The sequence below is a fragment of the Primulina eburnea genome, chromosome 13 (genome assembly GCF_022965805.1).
Source record: "Primulina eburnea isolate SZY01 chromosome 13, ASM2296580v1, whole genome shotgun sequence".
Lineage (NCBI taxonomy): Eukaryota > Viridiplantae > Streptophyta > Magnoliopsida > Lamiales > Gesneriaceae > Primulina > Primulina eburnea.
Genome location: NC_133113.1, coordinates 30,593,871 through 30,621,756, shown reverse-complemented (window position 1 = coordinate 30,621,756; position 27,886 = coordinate 30,593,871). Strand labels below are relative to the sequence as shown.

Here is a 27,886-nt window from a genome sequence, read left to right as displayed (position 1 = left end):
TTTATTAGATTAAAATGAAATATATCTTGTAATTGTTTAATATGTGGGTTAGAGGTCCTCTAAGAATATAAAAAGTTGATGTAAAAATTGTAGAGTGAATAAAAATCTGCCCAAAAAAATTGGTTTAGATTTAAAAAATAATTAGGTTTTTTTTATATAAGAAATTTGGGATTTTAAGAAAATTTACCTTAAATTATAAGCATGCTAGACCGCAATAGAAATTGGATTAAAGTATTAATTAATCACAAAATGTGATATTGAGCCTGGCCAACCATTGCAGATAACTGGTAACCGCATCCCATTCTGTAAAAGTTCAATCTGACACGAGTCGATGATATGTCCGCTTGCTAATATTTCTCCGCACCAAAGCCACCCCATTTCAAGAAATTCAGATTGACTGACAAGGTTGGAGGAAAGAAGGAACTTGGATAAACAAACATATATGGCTGCTTCTCTGGGTTCATCAGCTTTGGTTCAGTCAATTGGTGTGGGTTTTATAGTTCACCGGCCTTCTGTTTCCAATCCCAATTCGGTCACTTTTATAAGGTAATTGTTGGGTTTTTTTTAAGGTAGTTTTGATGGGGGTGGTTCTATCAAGATCATGCCTTTTTCTGTTGTTTGAATCTTGAAACTTGGTTCTGTTAACTGTTTGAGTTGCTTTCATTGGTGAAAGGGTTCTTCATTGCTTCCTGATTGGACGAATGGATACCATAATGATGAATTGTTTCTTGGGTGGAGCGAGGGCCAGCAAATAGAAGACAATCAAATGAGATAAAAATTTATGCTTACTTTTTCTGAAAATTATCGACTTTCACCCCAAGAGTATAATCAGCTGTTCCTCCTACTGAATTTCTGCGCTGCCCTAGTTGTTGGTAGGCCTGAATGATGGTACGCAGTAATGCTTAACTTAAAGGATGATCTAGGAGCAATTATCAGTAAAGTTTAATGGAAATGTAATTTTCAGGAAAGCCTTTTGGTTTATCATGATTCCAAGTTCTAATTTGTAGGAAGATTGCAAGGAAGAATATAAGATATTGTTTGTGAACAGGCGAAAAATGTTGTTTCCTCAACTATATCCGCTCAACTAATTCATTTTCAAAAAAAATTGCTGTTCAATGTACATCGGTCAATCTGCTTAAACATGTGACCACGGCCTATCGATATTCTCTATGCTAGAACGGTAATTGGGATTCAAGAACTTGCTGCAATATCCGGTCTTGCATTTCGTTGCTGCCTTGGAATGTATTTTTAAGTATCTTCAATATGGTTTGGAACTGCGGATATCTCTATCACAAAGCTGATTTTTATTGGTCTTGATCCACAAGAAATGTGAATTCTTTTCTTTATTTTTGAGGATCTCTTTTTATGACGTGGTAATCGTTTAAGTTTTGTTTTCATCTACTTGTGCAGGAGAAAATCTCAAGCTGTAGTGAAGGCATCTTCAAGGTTGACAAGTTCTCCAAAAGTGACATCATTGTCTCTCCATCAATTCTTTCTGCTAATTTCTCCAAATTAGGAGAGCAGGTAGCTTTTTCGTATCTCAGCTTTTTTCTTTCATGAACTCTCTTGGGACATGAGGACATCAAAGATAAGTTATTCCATATGTTGAAGCTTTTGACATCAAAATATAATCATCTTTATTGGCTTCTGATGTAAAACTTCTGCTAGTGTTTTCTGTGAATTCACCCTTTCATGTGGTTTATTGACAAGGTCAAAGCAGTGGAAGTAGCTGGATGTGATTGGATTCATGTTGATGTGATGGATGGTCGGTTTGTTCCAATATTACAATAGGGCCGCTTGTGGTTGATGCACTTCGCCCTGTCACAGACCTTCCATTGGATGTGCATTTGGTATTCTTCATTGTTCACCCTTTTAGCTTTAGTTTTCAGGATTATCTTGCATTAAATATTATTTTCACTAAACTATAATGAAAGCATGGCAGATGATTGTGGAACCTGAGCAGCGAGTCCCAGACTTTATAAAGGCTGGAGCTGACATAGTTAGCGTCCACTGTGAACAATCTTCTACCATCCATTTGCATCGCACCTTGAATCAAGTAAGATTACATGCATATGGAATGGAACATATAATTTTCTTGTTATTTATTATGCTTGTATCAGTGTCATTTTATTCTGAGATCATGAACCAGTCCCTCTTGATCAAGTAAATGTAAAAAACATCAATGTCGATGGTTCTCTGGTTTATTAATTGAAGTAAAATCTTGTGTATATCATATAAAACTCCAGGTAATTGAGATGGCAAAATCATCAAGGATGGATAACTTTTTTTAAATTCATTCCGTGCTAATGGGTCTGATGCAAAAATAAAATCCGATTGTTTGAGTTTTAAGTGGTGATGTTACTTCCATATTGCTTCTTCCGTTCTTCGATATTATTGACTGTTGGTGTCTAAATATAGATTAAGAGCCTAGGTGCAAAAGCTGGAGTTGTCTTGAACCCAGGAACCTCGTTGACTTGCATAGAGTATGTTCTTGATGGTAAGACTGTGTATTACTTTAAATGCCGGGTTTCTATTTAAACAAACTGTCAAAAGATGATAGTTCTGATAAAAAAAATTTCTGTTATGTGTTCTGAGAGCTGCATGTGGTGATGCTGTGTGAGTTTAGACCAATGCTTTGTCCTATATGGAACATTTATGCCGCAAGTCAGATTTTATGCTCTAAATTATATAGAAAGCCAGTTGAAACCTTAAACTACTGAATTCATCGAGAAAAAAGTGGAAGATTCAGAGCTCACTATACAAAGTGCTCTGACATTTAAGCAATAAGAAAACATAGTGTTCGTACCATCAAAATCATATAGAGATGGAAAATTTCATGTCAAAGTATGTACTACCATTTAAAAATGTTCACCTTTTCTTTTTTTCCTTTTGTTGCTTATTTTCTCCAAGTGCCGTGGGAAAAATACCATCTGAGAATGGTTGTAGTCGTTTCCATATTTGGTCAGCCGGACCTTATTGCTCCAAATGTCTTGGAATTTCTGGGACAATGATGTCAATGAAAACTGATGAGTTGACCAAAATTTGTGTTGTCCATGAATTGACATTCTCTTGGTTTTTTTAAACAGTGGTCGATCTGATTTTGATTATGTCTGTAAACCCTGGTTTCGGTGGGCAAAGTTTTATAGAGAGCCAAATTAAGAAAATATCAGAATTAAGAAGACTGTGTGCAGAGAAGGTAGTGTGTGTATTGATGTTTATAGAACAGAAATTTTCTGAAGCATTCACATTGTTGCTCTCGTTTTTCAGGGCGTGAACCCTTGGATCGAGGTGGATGGTGGAGTTGGTCCTAATAATGCTTACAAGGTCACAATAATGACATTACACTTGGTTCTACAAAGATATTTTGTCATAAGACATCAACGAGCGAAAACGGTTCTACAAAGTTATTTTGTCATAAGAAATCATCGAGTGAAAACGCCATTTTTATGTATCTATTTTATGTTACGATATGAATGGAGGGCTAAGCTTGATTTGATTCCATCAACAGGTAATTGAAGCTGGGGCGAATGCATTAGTTGCTGGTTCTGCTGTTTTTGGAGCTCCTGATTATGCTGCAGGCACGAATGAATACCCAACTTTGTTTTAAGTTCAGAAAGCACGTGAGGCTTGGTCCACATGTTAACTCTTTCATTTGCTATGTTTTTTTGTGTTATAGCCATAAAAGGAATCAAAACTAGCAAAAGGCCTGTTGCTGTTGCAGTATAACTTCACAATCACAGATTTTGTTTCAGGATGGCATTTAAGTTGTTCAATCCTGGTTCCAAGGTAATCTTAAATCTATCATCTACATTGTTTAAATAGTTTCTAGATCTCGTGATTATATTTCTTGGCTGTCCAAACTCATAGTCAGTTATTAAAAAAATTGAAGTTATAATAGAAGATGTACGCTAGATTGACGAGATAATGTTTAGTCAAATCTTCTTCATAAAGCAGGTGCTTCGGGAAAATATATACTCATCTATTATATTTGGACACAACCATGTTACTGCTGTTTTCTTTCTTGTTTGCTTTGATAATTCAGTTCTTGTTTCAGATAACATGCGAGATATGGTGCAACGAAAGATGGAATGCCGTATTGTGGTATATACCCGATTCAGATTTTAATTCACTCTTGTAAAAATAAGAGCAATTTACAGAATAGGTTTAGAGCTCCTGTAATGGGACATTATTAGTTTATATTGCATAGGGAATGTGTGATAGAAATCGTTGTAATACGTTGACTTGAAGAAATCACTTTTGTACATGTTTTTAAGACAATCTCACATACAAAATGTACATTCACCTGTTCATTCAGAGTTTCCCTTGAGACCCTTTTCTTATGCTTTGCGATCATTGAGTTTATATATGTTTTATGTATAAGGAAGGTTTCAGTTCATTTTTACTCGATGAGGATAACTATCTAATTTATCTTCACTTCATCTACCAGTAATGTATCTGTTTAATGTTAAGTTTGTAGCTCTTCCATCCAGCCTATCTGAATGCTGTTCAAAAGTATGTGAACTAAGAGCATCATCCCAAGCCTTGATACAGTCTCATCCTGTACAAAAAAAGTCGGGAACATTTCTTGCGGATGAAAAATCCATAATCTAATTTTTAAAAAAAAATCTGTAATCAGAGGTTTCAAATCGTACATAAGTGATATGAAAACAATACGAGTAGATTTTATTCAGAGGTATGCTGCAATCTGTGACTTCTTTTTCGTAATATTGGATCGAATTCAAATGCCAAGGTGGCTTGCAACTTGGGATTTGAGTCCTCTACAAATTTCACACCTATTTAATTAGGCTTAGGAGCCATGCAAAAGGTCACGCATTCCTTCCTTGTTATCTGTATCCATACAAAAGAATAAAACGTAAACACGCTTCTTTCCCAATTATGCACGTATTCCCTTGATTCTTCCTTCCCCTTTCTGCTAGCCAAACCCTTGTCTTCCCGCCAGTTAACCGACTGGCTCCATAAATACACAAATACTGTATGTAAAATCATTGAAGGAAAAACCCTAAAGATGGTGTCCACGATTGATGAGAAACCCGAAATCGCGTTCTTCGACGTGGAGACGACGGTTCCAACGCGGCCTCGTCAGGGATTCGCGATTTTGGAGTTTGGGGCGATTCTGGTTTGTCCGAGGAAGCTGGTGGAGCTCCATAGTTACTCGACTTTAGTCCGACCTGTAGATCTTTCTCACATTTCTTCTCTGTCAGTGCGCTGCAATGGTATAACCAGAGCCGCCGTCGTTTCTGCCCCGTCCTTTGCTGATATAGCTGATGTTGTCTATGAAATTTTACATGGTAAGTCACTCCCATGCTTCTACATTTCCAAGGGGTTAATAAATGGTGCTGGTTTTAGTATATCAGCGTGGCTCTTTATGGTGGTTGGTGAACTTTTGTTTAAAATTCAATGAGTTGACGTTAGATTCAATTTTGGATTTTACTTTTGTTAGGCTGCTTAGCCAAAAGTTCATAGGTTTTAGGGTTCTTAAACATTAATCTAGCTTTAAACATTAATCTCTCTATGTAGGGAGGATATGGGCTGGTCATAATATATTAAGATTTGATTGTGCTCGCATAAGGGAAGCATTTTCTGAGATTAACAGGCCACCTCCAGAGCCAAAGGGGACTATTGATTCATTAGCTCTGTTAACACAAAAATTTGGAAGGCGAGCTGGTGACATGAAAGTGAGTCCCCGCACAGGTTTTAAAATTTTTGAAGCATTTTTCTGCATGAGCAGATAAGAGATGCATTACTGTCTAAATTGGATGGTTCTTAGGTATATAGTTTTAGATTTTTGTTTTCCTGGAAAAATAATCTAGATGGGTTATTGTCTGGGTATATGTTTATTTGGTGCATTTGCACATGTCACAAATTTTCACTGCCTGCTTTTTTCATCAATAAAATGGAGCAGAAATAAATTTTAAGTTTTTTTATGTGAAGTATTTTTGCCATCTTATTATTTGCACAATTTTAGTGGTGTCCTGTGTCGTATTTTTCTCGTTTGTTTATTCACATTTTTAACAAGAGTTAGAAACCTCAATATTTTCCCAGTGTATTTTTTTTCTCACTGTATATTCAACATATGTGTATTTAATATATATTTAGTCATATCTCTTTTATGATTGGTGAGGAGAACTATCATCCATTTTCATTTTCCTTCACCAAGGCCCAAAACATATTTTCCATTCTTTTTTACTTATGTCAGCCTAAATACTTTTAACTAATTTTGTCAGTATCTCCCAAAAATGCTCTGTTATATTAATATATTTTATGCCAAGAATATTATTTTAAAAGATAAAATAATTTTATCCAACAGCTTCTGACTTGATTTGACATTTACAACAACAATTCTATCACGGATCTAGTCTTAGTATTTCTAGAATCTGGAAATATGCGAATCTGTAACAGTGGTTTCATGCAAAAGGTTTTCATTGGCGGTATCACTTATTTACTCATGTTCTGATTCATTTTGTCCAGATGGCAACTCTTGCAACATATTTTGGGCTTGGTCAGCAAACACATAGGTGATCCGTGCTTTCCTTTTATTATAACTCTGCCCTTTTAAAAACTCCCAATCCATTTTGTTTATGTGCCATTGTCATCGATGACTATTAGACTATTAGTGGTGAACAATTAAAGGCTTAGATGAGAAAATAGTTTTATCTGCAAGTGTGAGTGCATACTTGGTGAAGGAAGGGATAGTATTTATGGACTTTTATTCCATGTGTCAGTAGTCATCGGACAAACAGATGCCTGTAAGAGATATGTAACAACGCTGATGTCATGTCTTGTTTCCTAATGTCCGATCTATTAACGTGATGTTTGTTTAGAACTCTTTGTGCAGCACAAGGTACCTTGTTGGTATTAAAACAAGTTAATTTGTCAATTCCGACTTTCTTCTTGTATCAGTGCTACCTAAAAATGATAGTCTGGTTATAAACAAGCTAACTTTGTTATATTTTACCGAGTCCGGATGCTTATTTTCTCAAAAACTATCATTTGACTAGCAATGTCTTGACGTTACCGATTCCGACTAGTTTTTCATTCTTTAAGTTAACTTGATTAATAAATGGAAATGGAACAAATAATATTTGCCTTTCTATTCTGAGTTGGGTTGTTCTGTAAATTTGCCATCTCATGGAATGTATCAGTATGTCTTTTGAATCATGACATGGAACTTAACTGATTTTTTTCCTAAAATCTTTCAGGAGTCTAGACGATGTTCGAATGAATCTTGAAGTACTCAAATACTGTGCCACTGTTCTATTCTTGGTAATTTCGAAAATTCTTGGCTTTTCAATTATTTAAGTTGATGAACAAATGTGAATCCGACTATATTATAATGATTCTCAACTTTGATGATTGATCCGTAAGTTATCTAGCTAAAGGCAGAATTTGGCCCATGTAGTGCTCGGCTTTATTTCACATATGACCATTTTAGATGCATAACGCCATTTTTCTGGTATACAATCTGAAGTACTGAGTTTAAACCCACAGGGATGGAAAATAGAGTTTTGGTGAATCTAGATTCTAAGACCCGATGACACAGCTTGATATTGGTATACAATCTGAAAGTAATGAGTTTTAAACCACAGGGATGGAAAATAGATTTTTGGTGAATCTAGATTCTAAAACCCCATAACACAGTTTGATGTTGACATACAATCTGAAAGTAATGAGTTTAAAACCACAGGGATGGAAAAATAGATATTTGGTGAATCTAGATTCTAAAACCCCCATAACACAGTTTGATATTGATCTAGTATTAGAATGCGAAATAGTGATATTTGTATCTTCATAGCATGATTTTCCTTTTGTTTTGCTGGCAGGAATCCAGCCTTCCTGACATATTCACTGAAAATAGTTGGGTTTCTCCCAATGCTATCACAAGAAGTCGTCGTAAAGAAAATTCTTCTGCAGAGCGGATAGAACGAAATACAAGTATGTCAACCTTGAGTATTAAGGTTGAAAATGATTCAACGTCATCTCCTCCAATTCATAGAATGGGGGAAATCCATCCCATATTATCACTCATGACACCTAACACAGGTGAATTAGATCCTCCACTGGTGGAGTCCAATCTTGAAAAGGCTGACCCTTTTAATATGATCGCACTCAATGAAGAAGTGAAAAGGGAAATTGTTCCTGATGATAAGATGGAAGATGAAAACGCTGGTGTTTCATCACAAGGATCTTCTGATGAAGTTACTTTCCATGAGGCTTCCGATCAATGCACTGTCTTCTTGGATGCTGATGGTGTTTCAATGTCTTCTCTCTCTGTCTCAGCAGTACCCTTTTTTGGTGGTACTCAAAAGATACAAATATTGCATGAAAATTCCCCGTTGCAACTCTCCTGTAAATGTTTGAAGATACGGTTTGGAATTAGTTCAAAGTTTGTTGATCATGCTGGTTGGCCACGTTTAAACATTGTGGTGAATGCATTGCCAAGTCTATGCAATACTCTGGAGGCAATTGACAATCTTGCACATAAGCTATTCATGGATTTAGGCAGCTTCTCTGATTGGCGGCGTGTGGTGAACATAAAGCCTGGCTACTACAACTCTCCCACTGTCCGATTGCAGTGAGTCTCTCTTTATATTCTTGGTATTTTTATTGAACCTTGAAGCAACAGTTACCTTTTCTGACCATATGTCCGTATATATCAGTTTTACCTTGAAATTTTTAGTTTTATTCGTTTCCCTAATTTTTATACCTAGTATTTCTAATCCAACTTTAGCTATGGGCTTTTCCTTTTGGAAGCTGTAAAATTCTGATACTTCATAAGAATTGAACATTAAGAGTTTATTCTATGTAAATGCCCAGCTTACCAACTGTAGCAGACAGAGATACCGTTCGTTGCACGACTGAAATATACCAGAAAGACACTTCATCTACTCAGAGGCTCGTGTTTAGTACATTTGATTTTGAAGAGCTTGATTCCCTTTTAACTCCTGGAATTCTGGTGGATGCATTCTTTTCCTTGGTTTCCTATGATTATCAGCAAAATGCTGGCCTCCGATTAGTAGCAAGAAAGCTGATCGTTCACTCAGCCTAATTGGATAAGCTGATCTGTTTACACGGATGGATCGAGTTCGGTACCACTTTATTTAATGTTAACTTCATTCAGAGAAGCTTTGTGATTCTTGTCTATTAGGATTAAACACGATGCTATAAATGATTCAGTTCTGGTATTCAACATCTATAGCAAATTGTTAGCTTCAGTTATCTTGTTTAATTACCATTGCTTTTAAGTTGAGATTGTGAACTTATATATTGACTGGAAAATAGGAAGTTATTGTTGGAAAAGTGGGTTTCTCGGTGATCACATAGATTATACTCAAGTACTTAAGTGGGGTTTGAGTTTTAAGTGAAAAATTGAATTGTATGCTTGGACTATGGAGTAACGAAGAAGATGTGCTCTTGAATAAATGTGTAGTGATTTGAGAATATTCGAGTATCGTATCGGAAACTTGCCAGAGACTTGATGAATATAATGTCATATACCTTCACAACTTTAAGCACTCAGTTGATCATTTCTAGTCAACTCTATAAAGAAAACGAATAATAATTTAATTCACAATTATAAATGTATTGATGGTCATCGCCTAAAACATCAGACTAAGGCTGCCGGATACAGATGTTTAAATGTAGAAACATTTATTGTTTATTGCTCCAAATACAATACGGAAATATAAAATTTATTAAAAAAAAAGAGAGAATAATTTCAACCAGATATTGTAAACAAGAATCACACTGAATGTCCGACACAAATCAGCTCTTGTCCTCTCAAACCACGATCATTCCAAATCATATGCGTGTATATTTATATATGTATAAAATATAACAAAAACACATTTAAATTTTTATAAATATATTATTTCATCTTCAATCAGACATATTTAGGCAACCCGAGAATTTAAAAACTTTCATATTTTTTATTACATTATTTTCTCCCCCTTCATATCAAATAACAACAAAAGTTTATACAAAATTTTTGTTAGATATCATCAGACGAAGAGTTTGTTATAGTTGAGTCTCAAAATAAATCGTTCCAAACATTGCATTATATAGAAAATCAAATGTTGTCCTTTTATAGTATTTGGATAAAGAATTAAGACAGTGTCCACATGGTAGCATGAACAAATCCGTTATAAGTCATCTGTTTACTCGATAATTTTCAATCACCTCTTTGGGTATCTGAAAAAAAATTTTCAATCACCTCTTTAGGTATCTGAAAAAAATTTCAACTGTAAGAATTCTCGATCTTCTGAAACGAACTAATTCCCAGCTGGATACGCGGTTTTGATAATACTCATAAAAACTAATAATGCCCGTCCATTGGAGCGGCGCCGGTGAATATTAATATTATTGTTCAAGAAGTCTACTCTTTCATTTTGACAATAGTACACGCACGTTCTCTCCACCCATACATGCTTCCAACAACTTAACAGAATCATCTTTTGAATTTATCTTCGTTTTTTTGGTCAATTCTTTACCTACAAACAATCCTTCTTTCCCTTCAAAAACATTACTATTTCATGCACTTTGATCCATAATGATCATACTCTTCGACTTCTGTGGCATGCACGCACTCCCTTATGCACACTCCGTTGCCTTTGGCCACCTTAAACTCGACCCCGTCTAATATGAAAGAGTCGGGTGATCTGTGACATGCATTCCGTTAGGATGGTTGGAACATCTTATGTTGCCGTCGTCTCTATCGTTCTTCTTTTGACAAGTTTTGTTGCGATTGCGGACGTGCCTTTTTCTTCGTTTAATCCTACCGATGTGCATCTGATTGACTGTGGATCGCCTGATGACACCGTGCTTGATGATGGTAGAACCTTCAAGTCTGATCCTCAATCCGCTTCTTACCTGTCCACAGATGAAGACATTCTTACTTCCATCAATTCGTTTCCCAACAATTCTCTTACTTTTTCACCAGTCGTGTCTCTTCCTTTGTATATTACTGCAAGAATTTTTACCCACGAGTCGATATACCTGTTTCCCATCTTGAAGCCAGGTCGGCATTGGATACGTCTACATTTTTACCCTCTCCATCACCGGTCCTATAATCTTACTTCAGCTACATTTACAGTCACCGCGGATGATATTGTGCTCCTGCATGGATTTTCAGTCAAGAATCGTGATAAAATGGTATTCAAAGAGTACCTCGTTAATGTTACTTCTGATAAGATTACCCTAAAGTTTTCACCTCTGAAGAATTCTTTCGCTTTTGTAAATGCTATTGAGGTTGTTTCTTCCCCCAAAGACCTCATATCCGATTCAGCCTCAGCTGTTTACCCGGTAGGTGATTTCAATGGATTGGATGGCTATGCATTGGAAGTGTCGTATCGATTAAATGTTGGAGGGGCGATTGTCACTCCTAAAAATGACACTTTGTGGAGAACATGGCTTCAAGATGGCCAGTTTATGAAGTTCCCGCAGGGAGCTAGAAACGTGTCGGTTCCTACCAATTTGATAAAATATCCAAACGGTGGGGCGACCCCTTTAATCGCCCCTTATTCGGTATATGCAACAGCCGATCAGATGGGAGATTCTGGTGTAAACGACCCGAATTTCAACCTCACTTGGGAAATGACCGTTGATCCAAGCTTTTCCTATCTGATTAGGCTTCATTTTTGCGATATTGTCAGCACGGGACTCAACGAGCTTTACTTCAATGTATATATCAACAGGATAACTGGCGTCTCGAATCTTGATCTTTCGACGCTTACGTCAGGCCTTTCCATTCCTTATTACAAAGATTTTGTGCTCAACGCCTCTTATATTTCAAATGGTTCCATCAATATTCAAATTGGCCCAAGTTCAAACCTTCATGCAAGTGTTCCAAACGCTATCTTGAATGGTTTGGAGGTGATGAAAATGAGCAATTCAGCGGGGAGTTTGGATGGATTGTTCTCTGCTGATGGGACTTACGGAGGTGTAAAATCCGGCCTTAATCAAAAGATGAAAGCTGTTGCTGGTGTCGGACTAGTAATGGGAGGAGTTTCGTTAGTTTTGCTTGTTCTGATGATAATCCGGTGGAAGAGAACACCCAAAGGCTACATGAAACAGAAGACCTTCTCATCTTGGTTTCTTCCTCTTAATCCAAAACAATGTAGCTTCTTGTCTAGCAAGAGCAAGAGCACCACTTTTTCGAGTATCACCTCCATTGGTCAAAATCTTGGGAGATTTTTCACTCTTCATGAGATACGTGATGCAACAAAGAATTTTGATGAAAAGGCGATTATTGGTGTTGGAGGATTCGGAAAAGTGTTTCTCGGGGAGTTGGAAGATGGGACAAAAGTAGCTATAAAACGAGGCAATCCATCATCATCACAAGGGATCAACGAGTTCCAAACTGAAATTCAGTTGCTGTCAAAACTGAGGCATAGGCACCTCGTATCACTCATAGGATACTGTGATGAACAATCAGAAATGATTCTTGTTTACGAGTACATGGCATATGGTCCTCTACGGGACCACCTCTACGGTTCCAACTTAGCTCCTTTATCATGGAGGCAAAGGCTAGAGATCTGCATTGGTTCAGCGCGAGGTCTACATTATCTGCACACTGGTTCGACACAAGGGATCATCCACCGAGACGTGAAAACCACAAACATTCTACTCGATGAGAATTTTGTTGCCAAAGTTTCTGATTTTGGTTTGTCTAAAGCTGGACCAGCTTCATTGGATCAAACTCATGTCAGCACCGCAGTAAAGGGAAGTTTCGGATATCTTGATCCTGAATACTTCAGAAGACAACAATTGACAGAAAAATCCGATGTTTACTCTTTCGGGGTCGTCCTTTTTGAGGTTTTATGTGCTAGGCCAGCTCTAGATCCTGCTTTGCCTAGAGAACAAGTGAATCTAGCAGAATGGGCTAAGCAAGAAAATGCAAAAGGTGTTATAGAAAAGATCGTTGATCCTACTATTGCTGGAACTACGAGTAAAGATTCATTGCTGAAATTTGTTGAAGCTGCAGAGAAATGCTTGGCCGAACATGGAGTGGATAGACCTTCAATGGGGGACGTTTTGTGGCATTTGGAGTATGCCTTGCAGCTTCAAGGAACAAATTCAGAAACTTCTGATCGAGAAAATGAAGCTAAAATCGGTGAGACTGTTGAAAAAGTCGGAAGAAATGGGACGAAAGAAGACATGATTGTTGATATTAGCGATGATTCTGGGTTGGTTGTGGGATCTCCCATGTTTCTTGAAAGTTTTCATGGAAGATAGTGTATTTTAATTTTCTTCTCACAATGGAATTTATATTTTGATTTTGTGTTTCATTCAAGCTTCATATAATCTCAAATTCATCAAAAGATTGTTCGGATAAGATGGCAGAAGCTAGTTTTTTTTAAAACTTTAAGAATCCGTGGTCGTTATTTTTTGTAATAAATCTAAAAGTTGTACGCAGAAGTCTACAAACCACCTTCACCGCGGAAGTCATGAGTTCTTGCTTTGTCGGGAACTTTACTACGTCTTTGTTTATCTTAATTTAAAAACTTTACTACGTCTTTGTTTATCTTAATTTAACAAATTGGTCGCTTCATTTTTTTTTTCTTTGAATTATAATATTTAATCTTCTGCAACCTCTCTCTTACACAGACTATTTATTTTTAATAAATATAAGATCAAATTAATAAACAATATCGAGAAATGAAAGTAGAATCAATCACGGATAAGTTAGTATTGGTTCATTTTTAATTCTCTTGAAAAACTACTCAACCAAGCTAAAAAAACTATTTTCTTTTCTTGAGTTAAGCTGGTATTACTCGAATACATTCTTTGGTACAAACCCGGTTCATGCTATTGTATACATGACCACACTATTTCTATTTGTTTTATTTTATTTTATACCACTTTACCCATAAGTGGTATTGGGGTTCTTTAAGCGGCTGCGGGGATGCAAGCACCTGACCAAGACAAATATAACGTTGTCCATTTCAAAGAAACTTATTTTGATTGAACAAAATTTAAGTGAATTTCAAATTCATTTTATATTAACTTAAGCAATTTTAATAATAATTGTTATGAATTTTAAATACATCAAAAATTTATTGATCATCAAAATATTTTCTTCAAATTAAATTCATCAATTCGAACGCAACCTATGTTGCTAAGGAACCACAAGATTTAAATTACAAATCAAAATTATGTTTTCTTTGTCATTTAGATGGTTCTTATTTTTTGTTTTATCTCAACGAGGAGTCTTATACATGTATCTCGTTTGTGTAATATAAAATGGAACTCCTCATCTAATACGTGGACAATTATATTTTATTAAAAAGTTTCAACCGCGAAAACACAAAATGGACAAGATGCAAAAAGTTATATTACATTTATTATACATACTAAGCTAGGAGTAAAATCATATATACAATTAATTAACTCAACATAACCGTAATTTGTTACTGACAATACTAACACTTGCATTAAGAAACATGAAGCCTCATCATGAAAAAGGCACAGAAATCCAGGAACAGTAACACTGAACCACTTAGCCTCTGTAGATCAAGCAAATACTCTGCATCGCCATTTTTATATAGCTGCCAAAATTCAAATTCATTGACATTAACCGAAAAAGTAATGTCTCCAAAGCATATGAGTTCCAGACTATATAGTACATCAGATTACCCATTTGGCTTAAATTTATAGGTATACTGTATCATTATATACTAGGATGAGAAGTATTAAGTTTGACAGATTCGGATGAAGTGGGTGTTAGGTAAGACTTAGAGATATGATGCGGGAGGCTAGGCTTCAAACCTTTCGTGCATATATTTTTTTAAATATTCTACATGTTAGGGTCTACCTCAACACCCATTGCTCACGAATCTTGTTTAAGAAAAGAACATTGTCACTTGGTAGTTGGTATGTTAAAACAAAAGTCAAGGGCATGGTCAAATCTTAAAGGTAAGTTCAAAATGCACTAAAGGCATGTACGAGCACCTAAAATCTCACTTTTTGAGCATATACTACCAAGGTAGGGGTAATGGTAAAGAAACAACCAAACATAATATTATCATACCTGGATTTCAAACTTCACAACACTCTGAGGCTTTAAAACATTTGCATTGACAGAAGTTACATTGTCAATGTAATGGTTGTTTACGTGATTATTGGTGGCCGTGTTCTTGGAATCTTGAAAAGTATGAACAAGAATGCATTTCATGTTATAGAGCCCAACCTTCTTCCACCTGACATTTAGTCCTTGCAAAGCTCCAAGAATTTGGGTCATAATCTCCCGCGGATGAGCTGGAGACTGGCGAAGTAGTCAAAAAGAGAAATTAGTGAAAAACAACCCAAATATCTTGCATAGATCATAAAGTAAATGCAATTATTTTCTTCCCCACGACTTGTGTATTGGATAATTAGCACATTTTTTTACTTGTAGCTCAAGGAAGAAAATATGGGGTAATAGGTACAGTTTGTTTACTCCAGCTGAAAAGAGAACAATAAGTTCAGAATTCGAACCTGTAGTCCAACTAGCCATTGCTTCTTGCTGCATAATTGAGGTGACAGTATACCATGAGGAGGAAAACTGCGCTTATCAGCTTCTGGATAAGATACAGCGGGAGAAGTCTCCTGAAGAGAGACATGACAACCATGTTTATGGTAGTTTTTGGGAAATTACAAGACATGGTGAGAAAACTAGAATTTGTGTCAGGCAGCAAAAGCTTTCATGGTGGCAGGCCCAAAAATACAATGACATTGTAAATAAGGGAAGCGTCAATTCATTTGCTTATGCAAATCAGACACTAGTTGGTTCAACTTGTATACTTTAACCAGGACATGACAAATGAAGTTCAATTTTCGGAGAATGGTACAATTAAGATCAAATGATTACTTGCCGAACCATGCTGTAACAAAGAAGAAAATTTTGAACTTCTGGCAGTAGTAATATATTCATAAATTGAACTTTCTACCAATTAAGTTTCCATTTCACTTCATTTCAAATGGGTCAAATGGGAGCACTGAAAAATGGTCAGATGACGTAGATCACCACATGGTATTCTTTTTACACGATATGCATTGCATCACACAAAATGCCAATCGCTTTACCAAGCTAAATAGAATAAGTCAATGCATTCTATTTTTATGCATTAGGTTATATAGGATATAATAAAGACAATATCATATTAATGGATCCCAAAAGTATTAGCTATACTGATGACCCGGTATTACGCGAGTTATTACAATGGTGAGAAGCTAGACACGTCTTATATTTTCCCCTACAAGTGAACCATTTCCAACTGACCAATAAAGTATTGCGTGTACATGGGAATTAAAAGCCACAATAGCTTCAGTTTTCAATTGGAGATGGGCATAAAATACATAGGAAATTTTTGGTGGGCAAGTGAATTTGATCGGTGACTGCATGATAGGCAATATTTGTGAATTTGACTGATCAACATGCTTCATTCTCCTATTCAGTTATTTGCTGTTTAAGCATCAATCACGAAGAGGGAATTACACAATAATTAACCCATTTGACTTTAACTCCTGTTAGATTGGTGAAAACTTCAGAGCAGTCGATCTTGAGATATATGTAGTACAGGTTAAACTACACTCAGAGGTATCATGAAAGCTAGGTCAAGCACAAAACGAACAACTCTCAATTTCAATAAGGATCTATCATAAGGTTTTGAGAACATGTTGAACTTTTACATGTGAAAGCCACAGCAGAAGATCTACAGGGAGCAATGCCAATATATAAAGCATAAACATGAGTAACGTAGCATATGAAGATTTAAAATACGATATACTCTCTATAAATTAATAGCATTGGGACCATCTAAATTCTATTAAATAAAAAGGCACCAATTAATTGATAAATTAATAGTTTAAAAAACTATAGAGTAAAATTCAAGATTTAGTAAACATGTACAAGTTAATTATATACTAATTAAATCAACTAAATATGGGTCAAAGTATCTCCCGGAAAGATTATGTGTTGGACGCAACCAATCTTGTAGGCTCAGTGTATATTGTAAATATTCACATAGCGACAATAGGAAGTTGTTTTTGATATTACAAAATCCATTCTGTGGAAGATATGGCATCATGTAACTTAAATGAGTCTTTAAGCAAAGAAGTCATTCATGAATACTTAAAGAGTTAGGTTATCATGATAAATCCATATATCCTGACGAAAATGATCCTAGCTCAGATATTTTAAATTTAAAATAAATATTTGGCAACAATACATAAATATTAACTGATGATTAAGCTGGAGATGACACTGTAGCTTTGGAGCCCGTGACTGACAAGGAACAAATCGAAGAATCAACAATATCTTATAACGTTTATAATAGTTTAAATTCTTGAGCTTCTAGATGCAATAAGAAACATATATGACATTCAATTAGATTTGAATTTGTTTTAAAAAAAACAACCAACGTGAGATTCTAATCTTAAGAAAATTTGATAGTTAATGAATTCTACACTTTTAGCAATTATTAATTTATAACACAAACAGTAACATAAAAACCGCTTCTATAAACATATCATAATATTAATGTCAAAATTACGTTTTTTATCCTTTTAGCTCAAGTTAGGACTGAGAAAATTTACTATTTCTTATACAATATTAATCTATATAACTTATACTAAATTTGGACCTACAGCTTTATATACCATAAAGACAACATGTTAAGTTAATCTGCAGGAATGTAAAGCTTCAATCAAATGCATGATAAAAAAGTGAAAAAATTCAATACAAACATACCACAGATTCCTGAAATTCACCACCAAGATATCCAGTGGATATGGGGGCGCGGTTGTCAAGTAACAGATAGTATGCCACAGTCGCCTGCAGAATAATGTGATTCAGTTAACTCCACTTAAAGTGGTCAACGAGAAATAATTAATTTATAATATAGCATACATCATTTTGTATCCTTTTTTGCAACGACTCAATCAGCTGGCCCCTGTCAAATTCCATCCTAACAACTTCTTGAACTATCTCTTCATCCAGCTGCAAAAGCAAATTGGTTCAAGTATTACGAGCAAAAAAAACTACGGCGACTAACCTAGAATATTATGCAGCCATGTTACAGCATCATGTAACCAGTCAAAAAAGCTCATCCTCCTTTTATCAATAACAAGGTGGTGTTGACAATTATATGGCAATTATGCAAGACAATTCATTTATACAATATGCAGAGTCCACTAACAAAAAGGACCCAGAAATGCTAATTAGGACAAATGCCAGATCCACTACTCATCAGTCGATGGCATGCTTTAAACCAATTGTTGAAGAAAATAAGAAATTAATGCTTTCCATATCTATCCCAGAAGAAAAAAAGAAAGAAATGGAGAAAAGAACAAAAAAAAGGCACCTCGACAAGCAATATAGGGACGTATAACAAATATATACCTTTTTCAGGTGCTCCATTGCATTAGGTGGAGTAACAGCTAAATAGCGAGGAAGATGAAACCTAAACCAAGGGTGCTGACGAATCTCATGGATTGTTATCCTCTTCATAGGGTCCACTACCAGCATTCTTGGGATTAAATCACGAGCTCCATGAGACAAATGGCTTGGAAGAGTATACAATCCACTCTAAAGTTATTCGGAAAAACTAATTAGTATAATCATCTCCATACCAACATGCTAGCATATTAAACAAAATACTGAGCTCAAAACTCATTTAGTGGACCTTTATTTTCTTGAAGAGGTTGGGAATGTTTTCATCATCAAAAGGAAGAGAACCGCAAAGAAGAGCGTACAAAATCACACCACAACTCCAAATATCAACCTCTGGGCCAGCATAGAGCTTTCCAGACACAACCTGCAATTAATTTCCACATTTGTAAATTATTTTCAAAACATTCTTCATAGAAAAGATTGCTATAGATTATTCCAATAACAACTCTCAATCACAATTTATTTTGAACCAAAAACCTCAGGAGCAGCATAGTTTGGGCTTCCACAACTTGTTCTCAAAAAATGTCCATCCCGCATAATGTTGCTCAAGCCAAAATCAGCTAGCTTCACATTTCCATTGGAATCCAGAAGCAAGTTCTCAGGTTTGAGGTCACGATGAACCACCATGTTTCTGTGACAGTACTCAACTCCTGCAATAATCTGTTCCCATAAAGAAAATCATAAACCTGATTTCTTCCCTTATCTCGAGGGCCGTCAATTAGAAAAGACAAATGACAGAGAACTTCACCTGCTGAAAAAAGTGCCGAGCTTCATCCTCTGCTAACCTGCCCTTTTCAACTATATAATCAAAGAGCTCCCCACGTTTCACATACTCCATCACAACATAAATGTCTAACTGTGTCTCTATCACCTCATAAAGACGTATCACGTGTGGATGCACAAACAATCGACAAATTTTGATTTCTCTTCTAACTGCAAAAGATTTTTAGTTCTTAGAAACTGCAGTGCAAGTGCTAATCTCACAGAAAATGGACTTAAAGTAAACACTATAATGTGAAGAAAATAGCATCAAAGGTGTAAAAACTGAAAATTGCTAGTTTTCACACCATAGCAAAAAGCCTTCCAGAAGACAATCGGAACGAATCAAAGAGCATGTTCTCTAAACGGTGACATACAACTTACAAGCACAAATTCACACCTTTTTCCTCCATGTCAGGGCTTTTCATTTTACGACGGTTCAGGATTTTAATAGCCACTTTATATCCAGTCAGAACGTGCTCAGCTATTTTAACCTTCCCAAAGGAACCATGCCCAAGTGTTTTTCCAAGCCGGTAGTTCCTCACAAGTGAATCAGCAGTATTAACTCTGGTCTCCATATCTCAGTTGAACAAAGAAACCTGGAGCAGTTCAAAACCCGTGTTATTGTTCTAGCTAAAGTCAGATAGATTAATAACTTTTAATTCACTGAATGTGCAGTGGTTTCCACTGAATTTGTTATAAATTCCAAAAATTTACACGTCAAGTTAATAAAGTTCTGTCCAGATCATAATCCTATAGATCACAAAAACGTTCTGAAACAACAATTAGATGAAACATTTGTGCAACTGTTGTTCGATGCTGAAATAAGTTTTGGTAGTAAAACAAAAGGAGATATACAGGTGATTGTGGCTCTCTGCCGAGGTCTCCTGGCTTGAGAATAAACGAGATGAAGTCTCCGTTCTTACATGAATTCCCAAAAAAGGCCGCAACGTTAAAGTCAAACCTCGCTAAGACCAAAACGTCGCACACTGAGATTCACAAAAAATTACAAGCGCGGATATTCCACACATGCTCACTCATAGGTTCACCCGGAGAAATCGATCTCTCACCATAAGCAATCACTCAAAGTTCAAAAGACAAAATTCCATCCTTACAGTCAGTCAATTACCTTCCAACACGCTACGGATTAGAAAATTCGAACATAAAATCAATTATCAATCACAAAACCGATCGCCAATAAACAACCACACATCTGTAATCTCGACAAAAACACTAAAAGAACTCCATTTCCAGCAAATAAAACAGTTGATCACATCGTAATAAAAATCGACAAAAAAGTTGATTTCCCAGAGGAAAGTACCTTACATCCAAGCACTGCGTACAATGATACTGCAACGCCAATCCTCCGAGCAAATATGGAGAGAAAGGAAGGAAGCGGGGGCTCAGTGCAAGTGGTGAAACGAGAATCCAAAGGAAAAAGCAAGTATGATTGGACATATAATAGGAAAAGAAAGGGACCAATTCTATCTGATATCAGCTGAATAAAATTTTAGTCCCACGTGTAAATATTATCTCTCCCATTCACCAATTTTTTGTCTTTTTTATTTGTCCATGTGTAAACGATAAATGATCCAACGACAATTTTATATAAATGGATAATGGTTCATAAATCTGATCATTTATTGAATCTTTTAAAACAGTTAAAAATTTATTTGAGACGATCTCACGGGTCGTATTTTGTGAGACATGTCTCTTATTTAGGTCATTCATGAAAAATTATTACTTTTATGCTAAGAATATTATTTTTTATTGTGAATATCGGTAGGGTTGACCCGTCTCACAGATAAAGATTCGTGAGACCGTCTCATAAAAAGAATACTCTTATGGTGTGTTTGGTTGAGTAGATTAAATAAGGATAGATTAATAGTCAAATATTTATCGGTAAAATTTTAAGATGTTTTAATAATCATTTTGACCCGGTTTGAGATCCAATTTTATTAATCAAATAGTTATCCATAAAATTTGATCTTAAACCGAGTCAAAATGATTATTAAAACAACTTAAAATTTTAACGATAAATATTTGACTATTAATCTATCCTTATTTAATCAACTCAACCAAACACACCCTTAAAGATAAATCAAGTACAATAATTTCTTTATTTGTTCAATTTGTTGTGTGTTTGGCTATCTTTTTGGTTTGACAAAATAACAACCCCATGATAGTAGTATGAAATATAGAATATGTCGAATACACAAAACTCATAACATTATTTCACAAATAAATTTTTTTAGACGGATCTTAACTCGACCTGACTCATTTAAAAAATACTTCTATTTCAAAATATTATTTTTTATTATAGATATAAAACTAAGCTGATTTATCTTAAAGATAAAAATCTGTGAGTCTGTCTTATGAAAGACCTTCTAATTTTGATAAAATTCTAATATTTTCGAAGTAGTTTTTGTATTTCATCGAAATGATTTAATATATTAAATTTATATGCACGATATTGTAGTGTGTGTATATATATATATATATATGTTGATATCTTTAATGTTACAACTTTATGACACCGACTAATTTTTACGAAGATATCGTAATTATTTAGATAAATAATTTTGTTCATATGATTTACTCATAAATACATTATGTAATCGACTTTAAAAATTCCAAAATTCATATATTATCTCTACAAATAACATATTTTATATAATTATATTATCCTTTTTCAAATAACAATTACAAAATATAGCAAAATTTTATGAATCAACTCGATCTATTAATAATCATGATGATAGTTTAATAGTCATTATTTATACATGCATCGCGTATACGACGTTCGTTAGTATTTATATACTATATATAACGGTCGAGACTCTGAATTAACTTTGTGGCACAAATTATTTTTTAAGAAAATATCCTATTTATTTAGATAAATAATGTTTCGTATTATTTATTCATAACTGCAATTTCTAATATACTTTAAAAAATAAAAAATTAATATATTGTATCTACAAATCACAATTTAATATAATTGCATTATTGTTATATAAATAATAATTAAAAATTATAACAAAATTTTATTAATAAATCTCAATCTATTAATGATCATCATAGCGATTCATATACGTAAAAGCAAAAACTTGTGTGGGACGGTTTCACAGGTCGAATTTGTGAGACAGATATTTTATTTGGGTCATCCATGAAAAAATATTATTTTTTATGCTAAAAATATTACTTTTTATTGTGAATATGGGTAGGATTGATCTGTCTAACGGATACTATGAGACGGTCTCACATGAGACCCACTCATACGTAAATAGTCATTATTTTGTTCACTAGTATTTATAAATAATAAGCAATAGAGTCGTGCACGGCGGCCACAAATAATCCGAAGGCAAGCAATATAATATTTCTCATATTTTTGTTACTTAATTTAATTTAATGCATTCTTGGAATTGTTTTGATTATTTTATTTATCCTGAAAATGTTAACAAATTATTTTACATCAAGTCTTCCATTGCACGTTATTTTAGCTTCAACTTAAAAACAACCATAAATAAAATAAAATAAAATATTGTAAATGCGACAAAGTACAGTGGGTTTGAAGTTTTTTCATCCTTCAAAGGAAAGCCCGTACCAATGGAACCAGTAAGCCCAAAGATAAACATAATTGGGCTTAAGTCGTGCCACAAGTTAATGGGCTACTGGGTTGTAAATAAGGCCCATTTGTGAATTGCAAGATCAATTCAACCAACACATTATATATGTTGTATTTTCATTTATTTTTGTTTAAAAAGTTCAGCAAAATCGAAATGGTCATAAAAACACATTTGAAAATATTGACAATCCGAGCTTTTGTATGTTTTTTTTTTAAAAAAAGAGTATCTATCTTGTTAGACGGTCTCACGAATCTTTATCTATGAGACGGGTCAATCTTACTGATATTCATAATAAAAAGTAATACTCTTAGCATAAAAAGTAATGTTTTTTCATGAATGACCCAAATAAAATATCTGTATCACAAAATACGACTCATGAGATTGTCTCACACAAGTTTTTGTCTTAAAAAAATGAATCGAGATTGTGCTTAATGAATTTGATTTGGAGGAAGAATTTCAAATGACACTCGTCTTGAGTGTATTTTAAAACAAATACAATAATTCTTGAATTAGAAAGAATTGATTTAAAATCTATTTGAAATTTGTCAAATCTAAACACGACTTGAAATTTGAAATAAATTAGATTTGAATACCTAAATAAATTATTATTTAAGCCATGATGTAATCAACCTACAACATTAATATCGTGTATGTCAACATACTGCCCACCAAACTACATTATGAAGATTGCTCTAATTCCAGCAAGACTACAAAATGTGACATATTTTGCGCATATATCTGTTTTCTTTGTTTGATACCTAAAAGTCTAAAACCATTATTTGATTTGTAAAATATTTTATTTGTAAAAAATTTAATAGATTATTCCATGCTCTGTCTTCTAGCAATCATTTTTGTGAAATAATATTGTTATAATATGATATTTAGTACAAGAATCATGTCTAGAAAACAAGATACTCGATATTGTTTGGTGACACAAATCACATCCAAATACAAAACCATTTTTTAAATGCTCGTGATTTTTATTGTATTTGTTTATTCATCTTGCAAATTTGTTGGGTTTTGTATTTTTATTTTATATTATTTTCACATACAGGTTGGGCAGATTCAGATTCGAAGATAATATAATATAGGCACTTTTATTTTTTTTCAAATGCAAGCAATCTCGAAGACCCCCCAAAACCAACCTCTATTATTATTTTTGTATGTAAATTTTAATTCTATTATATTTTTTTGCTTATATTGAATATTAATATGATTCGCCTATTTTTCTACTGATCATTTCGAGTCCTTTTTTTTTTCTTGCAATGACATATTTTTAATTGTTTTGATATTGAGAAAAAAAAACACACCAAAATGGTTAATGTCGATGAATTCTAGATAATTTGACACCAAGGTCTCAAATTCAATATGAAGTTTCGAGTTCGAAAGGATGACTAGAAAAAAGGGCTACACCCTAAAACCTTCTTCAAAGCCTTTTGCAGATCTTGCAAATGAGTTAGGGACCAAGGTCTATAGACCCGAGCCTTCTATTTGCAATATCTAGTGTTCTTCTATGCCTAATATACCTGCTCTTGGGGAGTTACGCTTTTATCCCGCCTCAGCTTCGCGGATAGGACGAGGGTGAGAGTCCAATTGTTTATATGAGTCATTTTTGAATTAACAAGAACTTGTAATCAATTGTTAAAAAAAAAAATTGGAAATTTGAGATACACCAACAATTTAATTCTTAGAAGTATCGATATGAGCTAATTATGACAACAAAAAGAATAAAAAGTCAAAACATTAATTAAATAAATCCTATAGAAGAAATTGTGTGCACAAATTGATGTATGTCATAAATATACTAGAACTTAACTCTTTGTTGTTGTAATCTTGTAAAGATCTTTTGTTAGAATTGCGCAAATCTTTCACAATGCTTGGCAGCAGAATTACTATAAAAATTCATATTTGATGTTATCATGGAAAAGGTGCTTCTTCCATGCCTTGTAACTAACACCAGGCTTTGGATATCACAAAGAAACACTTGAGAATAATTCCAAACCAAGTCATTGATGAAATAATTCCAAACCAAGTCATTGATGAAACCGAAGCAGAATACAACTCCAACTTTGCTCTTGTTGTTAGCTTTATGGTTGTTGAACAATCAATTCATTCAAACCACCGAGAATCCAAATCCAGCACAAATTTAAAAGAAACCACCTTCATTTCTTCCATTTCAAGTGACTCATACAAGGGGACAGAAAGATGGGAAGAACAGGCGAAATCATGAGAAGATCAATCTTCACTTTCTTGAAAGATTTTCAGTATTTCACATTGTTTCCTTCGGTTATTGTGTTCCCTTATGCTGTCTCGATTCTCTTAGCGCAGTCACTCGTCTCATCGTCGCATCTTTTCGCATTAGTCCATGGCCGAGTGAGGTCTCTTCTTCTTGCCGCAGGATTCCCTCTATCATCAGAGCTATTTGCAGTTCTCAACCTTAAACTCTCTGAAACCATTTTTACATACCTTTTAGTCCTGCCCTTTTCCCTCTCTTTCCTCCTCCTTGCCAAAGCATCCGTTGTTATTCGAGCTCTGGACCACCGTAAATTTGAAAAAGCATATTCATTTTCTTCTTGGATTTCAGTTTTCAATACCCTTTGCATCACGCAACTCTGGAACTCATTAGTCATGCTATCAGCAAATGCGACGAGCTTCTGTATTCTTTTAATATATTTCAATCTTTTCGATGTGTTAGGCCTTTCTTCTAGATTTCTGCTTCTCCTGTCTGCAACTGGAGCCATCATTTACTCCATCATTCTTGCTAATTCCTACATCACATGTAACCTGGCATTAGTGTTATCAGGAATGGAAAAACAAGGAGGATTTACCATGATTGTGAAGGCGTTTTTTCTGATAAGAGGCAGGACCATAACCGGATTGTCATTAGCCGTGTCTCTCAATTTCGCGTTGGCTGCCATTGAAGCATTGTTTCAGTATCGTGTAACAAAGGTTTATCATAATTCTATGGCTCTCAGTTCCTTCTTGGTTCTCGAGGGAATGCTCGTTGCATATTTGTATAGTATACTTCTTGTTCTAGATACAATCGGTGGTTGTGTTTTCGCGGAAAGCTGTAGAAATGATCCACCGGAAAAATTGCCAGTCGCTTGCGTACCCAAAGACTTTTCAGGTTCTTCTTTGAAGTTTTTGGCCGGTGACCAAGAACAGGGTGCGGATCCAACGGGAAGGAGGAAGGACCTTCGTCACCCTCAAATGGAAATGTATTCAAATTTCTTTTGTAACTGAAAAATAAAAGTCATCAAAACCAACATTTTTCCAGTTTATTGTAAATTACTGCAGAGTTGTGTACTATGAGTGGCATCCAATTTCCGACTTATCTTTTATAGTTCTGATCAGTGTTCTAAATGATAGTCGAGGCGACCGCCTAGGCACCGCTTAGGCGGTAGGCGGCCCTCGACCGCACCGCCTATGCATGAGACGGGTGTTTTAGGCGGCCCAAGCTACACGGCGTTGGGAAGGCAGGTCGAGGCGGCGAGCAGGCGGGCTAGGCTGTCAGTCAAGATTTTTAAGTTGTAGTCAACAATTTTAAAAACCTAGTCAACAATTTTAAAAACCTAGTCAAAGTCAAATAATTTTAAATATTAAAACCCTAACACACCTAATTTTATTTCACACCACCACTCACAATCCGCTCGCCGCCCGCAGTCAGAAAAATAATTAAAAAATTTAAACTTAGTTTTTTGGTAAAAATATTTGTTATCATAATAGCATTTATATGATGATGAATCTTTATTAATTGCACATTATCTAGATGATATTATATTTTGTGCTTAAAGCACATTTTATATAAAAATAATTATATTGCATGATTATCTTTAAAAAAAATACTTAAAAAAATTCAACAGCGCACAGCCTAGGTGGTAGACGGTCACCGACCGCTCCGCCACCGTCTCCCGCCATTTACAACCTTGGTTCTGATCATCATGGGTCCATAATCTCGTACGCGTGGTGGGAGAAACTAGAACTCACCACCTCTCCTAATTCTGATAGGCTCTGCCATCAAACGAAGAGGCTTCTCGAAATCGCGATTTGGGTCAGATTTGACAGATGAAAGTTGGAGAAAATCACCGCAGGTACAAGTTCATGAAATTTGATGATTCAAGAATTTCTTTTCTTTTTTAAAAAACGAAACGTGAATTGTGTTTTTTCCGTAAAAAACTGTGTCCCACATGGTTTTGGCATTGAAGTCACACCAGAAACATGTGTATGAAAGAAAGAAAAAGAATCACATAAGCAAAGAACCTACTTGAATCACCAAATACGTAATCAGTTGGAGTTTTTGTCATCCAATTTGCACCGTCCTAAGCAAGTTCATTTCCACGATGAGTCGTTGGACATGAAAGATCATAAACCACAACGAGAGACCAAAAATTGATGTCGTTGAAAGCATTCCAGGATTTGAATAGTAAGTTCAAAAAAATTTAATACAACACTGGCAAGCAAAAACATGGTGAAAACATGTGGGGTTTTTACTTTTTTTAAGAAAAGCTTTGAACATTATAACGTTTCGGATTCGACGACTGTCATCACTATAACAAAACTGGTCATTTCAACGTACCTATGTCCCCACTCATACGTATCCTACGAAATTTATCAGGGATCACCCATCTCAGAATGACGCCAAATCAAACACACTTTAACTTTGGAGTTCTTATTTGATGAGTTAACGAAAAGAAGATGCATCTTCTTGATATAAGTAGTAAGATCAAATCTTTTTAAACTTTCCTCAACAGCACAGTCTCATACCTGAACAGTTTTGGAATCTCTCTCCTTCCGATGTATGATGGGTTCATTCATGTTCCTTTCACCTAGAAGCTTGCCAAAAACCGCTCATTGTCCGTGCAACCTCATGACACCAGCGATCACCCCATCCTCTCCGGCCACGGGCCTCACAAATATCTTTACAACAAGAGAATTAGGGGGGTGTATTAGTTCTAAACTTTTAATAACTTTTATGGAGTTTAAAAGTCTAGAGGTATTCAATATAAATTTTTATATACTCTACAAAAGTTTTGTGACATTCAACGTAAACTTT

At 35.0% G+C, this 27,886-nt stretch overlaps 3 protein-coding genes and 1 pseudogene across 4 annotated transcripts; 3 read left to right on the top strand and 1 right to left on the bottom strand.

The window, feature by feature from the left end:
- Positions 1-242: 242 nt before the first annotated feature.
- On the top strand, positions 243-4,336 carry LOC140810956 (ribulose-phosphate 3-epimerase, chloroplastic-like; annotated as a pseudogene).
- A 436-nt stretch (positions 4,337-4,772) lies between these two features.
- Positions 4,773-9,233, top strand: LOC140810955 (protein NEN1-like). The gene is made up of 6 exons (XM_073168885.1): positions 4,773-5,309; positions 5,539-5,696; positions 6,490-6,536; positions 7,221-7,284; positions 7,842-8,593; positions 8,836-9,233. The coding sequence occupies exons 1-6, from the start codon at positions 5,027-5,029 to the stop codon at positions 9,065-9,067; spliced, it is 1,536 nt and encodes a 511-aa protein (XP_073024986.1). The 5' UTR covers positions 4,773-5,026; the 3' UTR covers positions 9,068-9,233.
- Positions 9,234-10,173: 940 nt separating this feature from the next.
- Positions 10,174-13,331, top strand: LOC140810888 (probable receptor-like protein kinase At5g61350). The gene has a single exon (XM_073168794.1). It carries the CDS (start codon positions 10,684-10,686, stop codon positions 13,249-13,251), a length of 2,568 nt encoding a protein of 855 aa, XP_073024895.1. The 5' UTR covers positions 10,174-10,683; the 3' UTR covers positions 13,252-13,331.
- A 997-nt stretch (positions 13,332-14,328) lies between these two features.
- On the bottom strand, positions 14,329-20,683 carry LOC140809276 (SNF1-related protein kinase catalytic subunit alpha KIN10-like). Of its 2 annotated transcripts, none has more exons than XM_073166854.1 (11): positions 20,534-20,683; positions 19,608-19,806; positions 19,197-19,381; positions 18,926-19,108; positions 18,681-18,812; positions 18,398-18,583; positions 17,906-17,995; positions 17,747-17,830; positions 15,493-15,603; positions 15,047-15,280; positions 14,329-14,564 (listed from the first exon to the last, which is right to left on the bottom strand). In XM_073166854.1, exons 2-11 carry the CDS (start codon positions 19,783-19,785, stop codon positions 14,451-14,453), a joined length of 1,497 nt encoding a protein of 498 aa, XP_073022955.1. In that variant the 5' UTR covers positions 19,786-19,806; positions 20,534-20,683; the 3' UTR covers positions 14,329-14,450. The 2 variants fall into 2 exon arrangements, with proteins under 2 accessions (XP_073022955.1, XP_073022954.1); XM_073166853.1 differs by having other exon boundaries at positions 20,529-20,682.
- Positions 20,684-27,886: the final 7,203 nt, after the last annotated feature.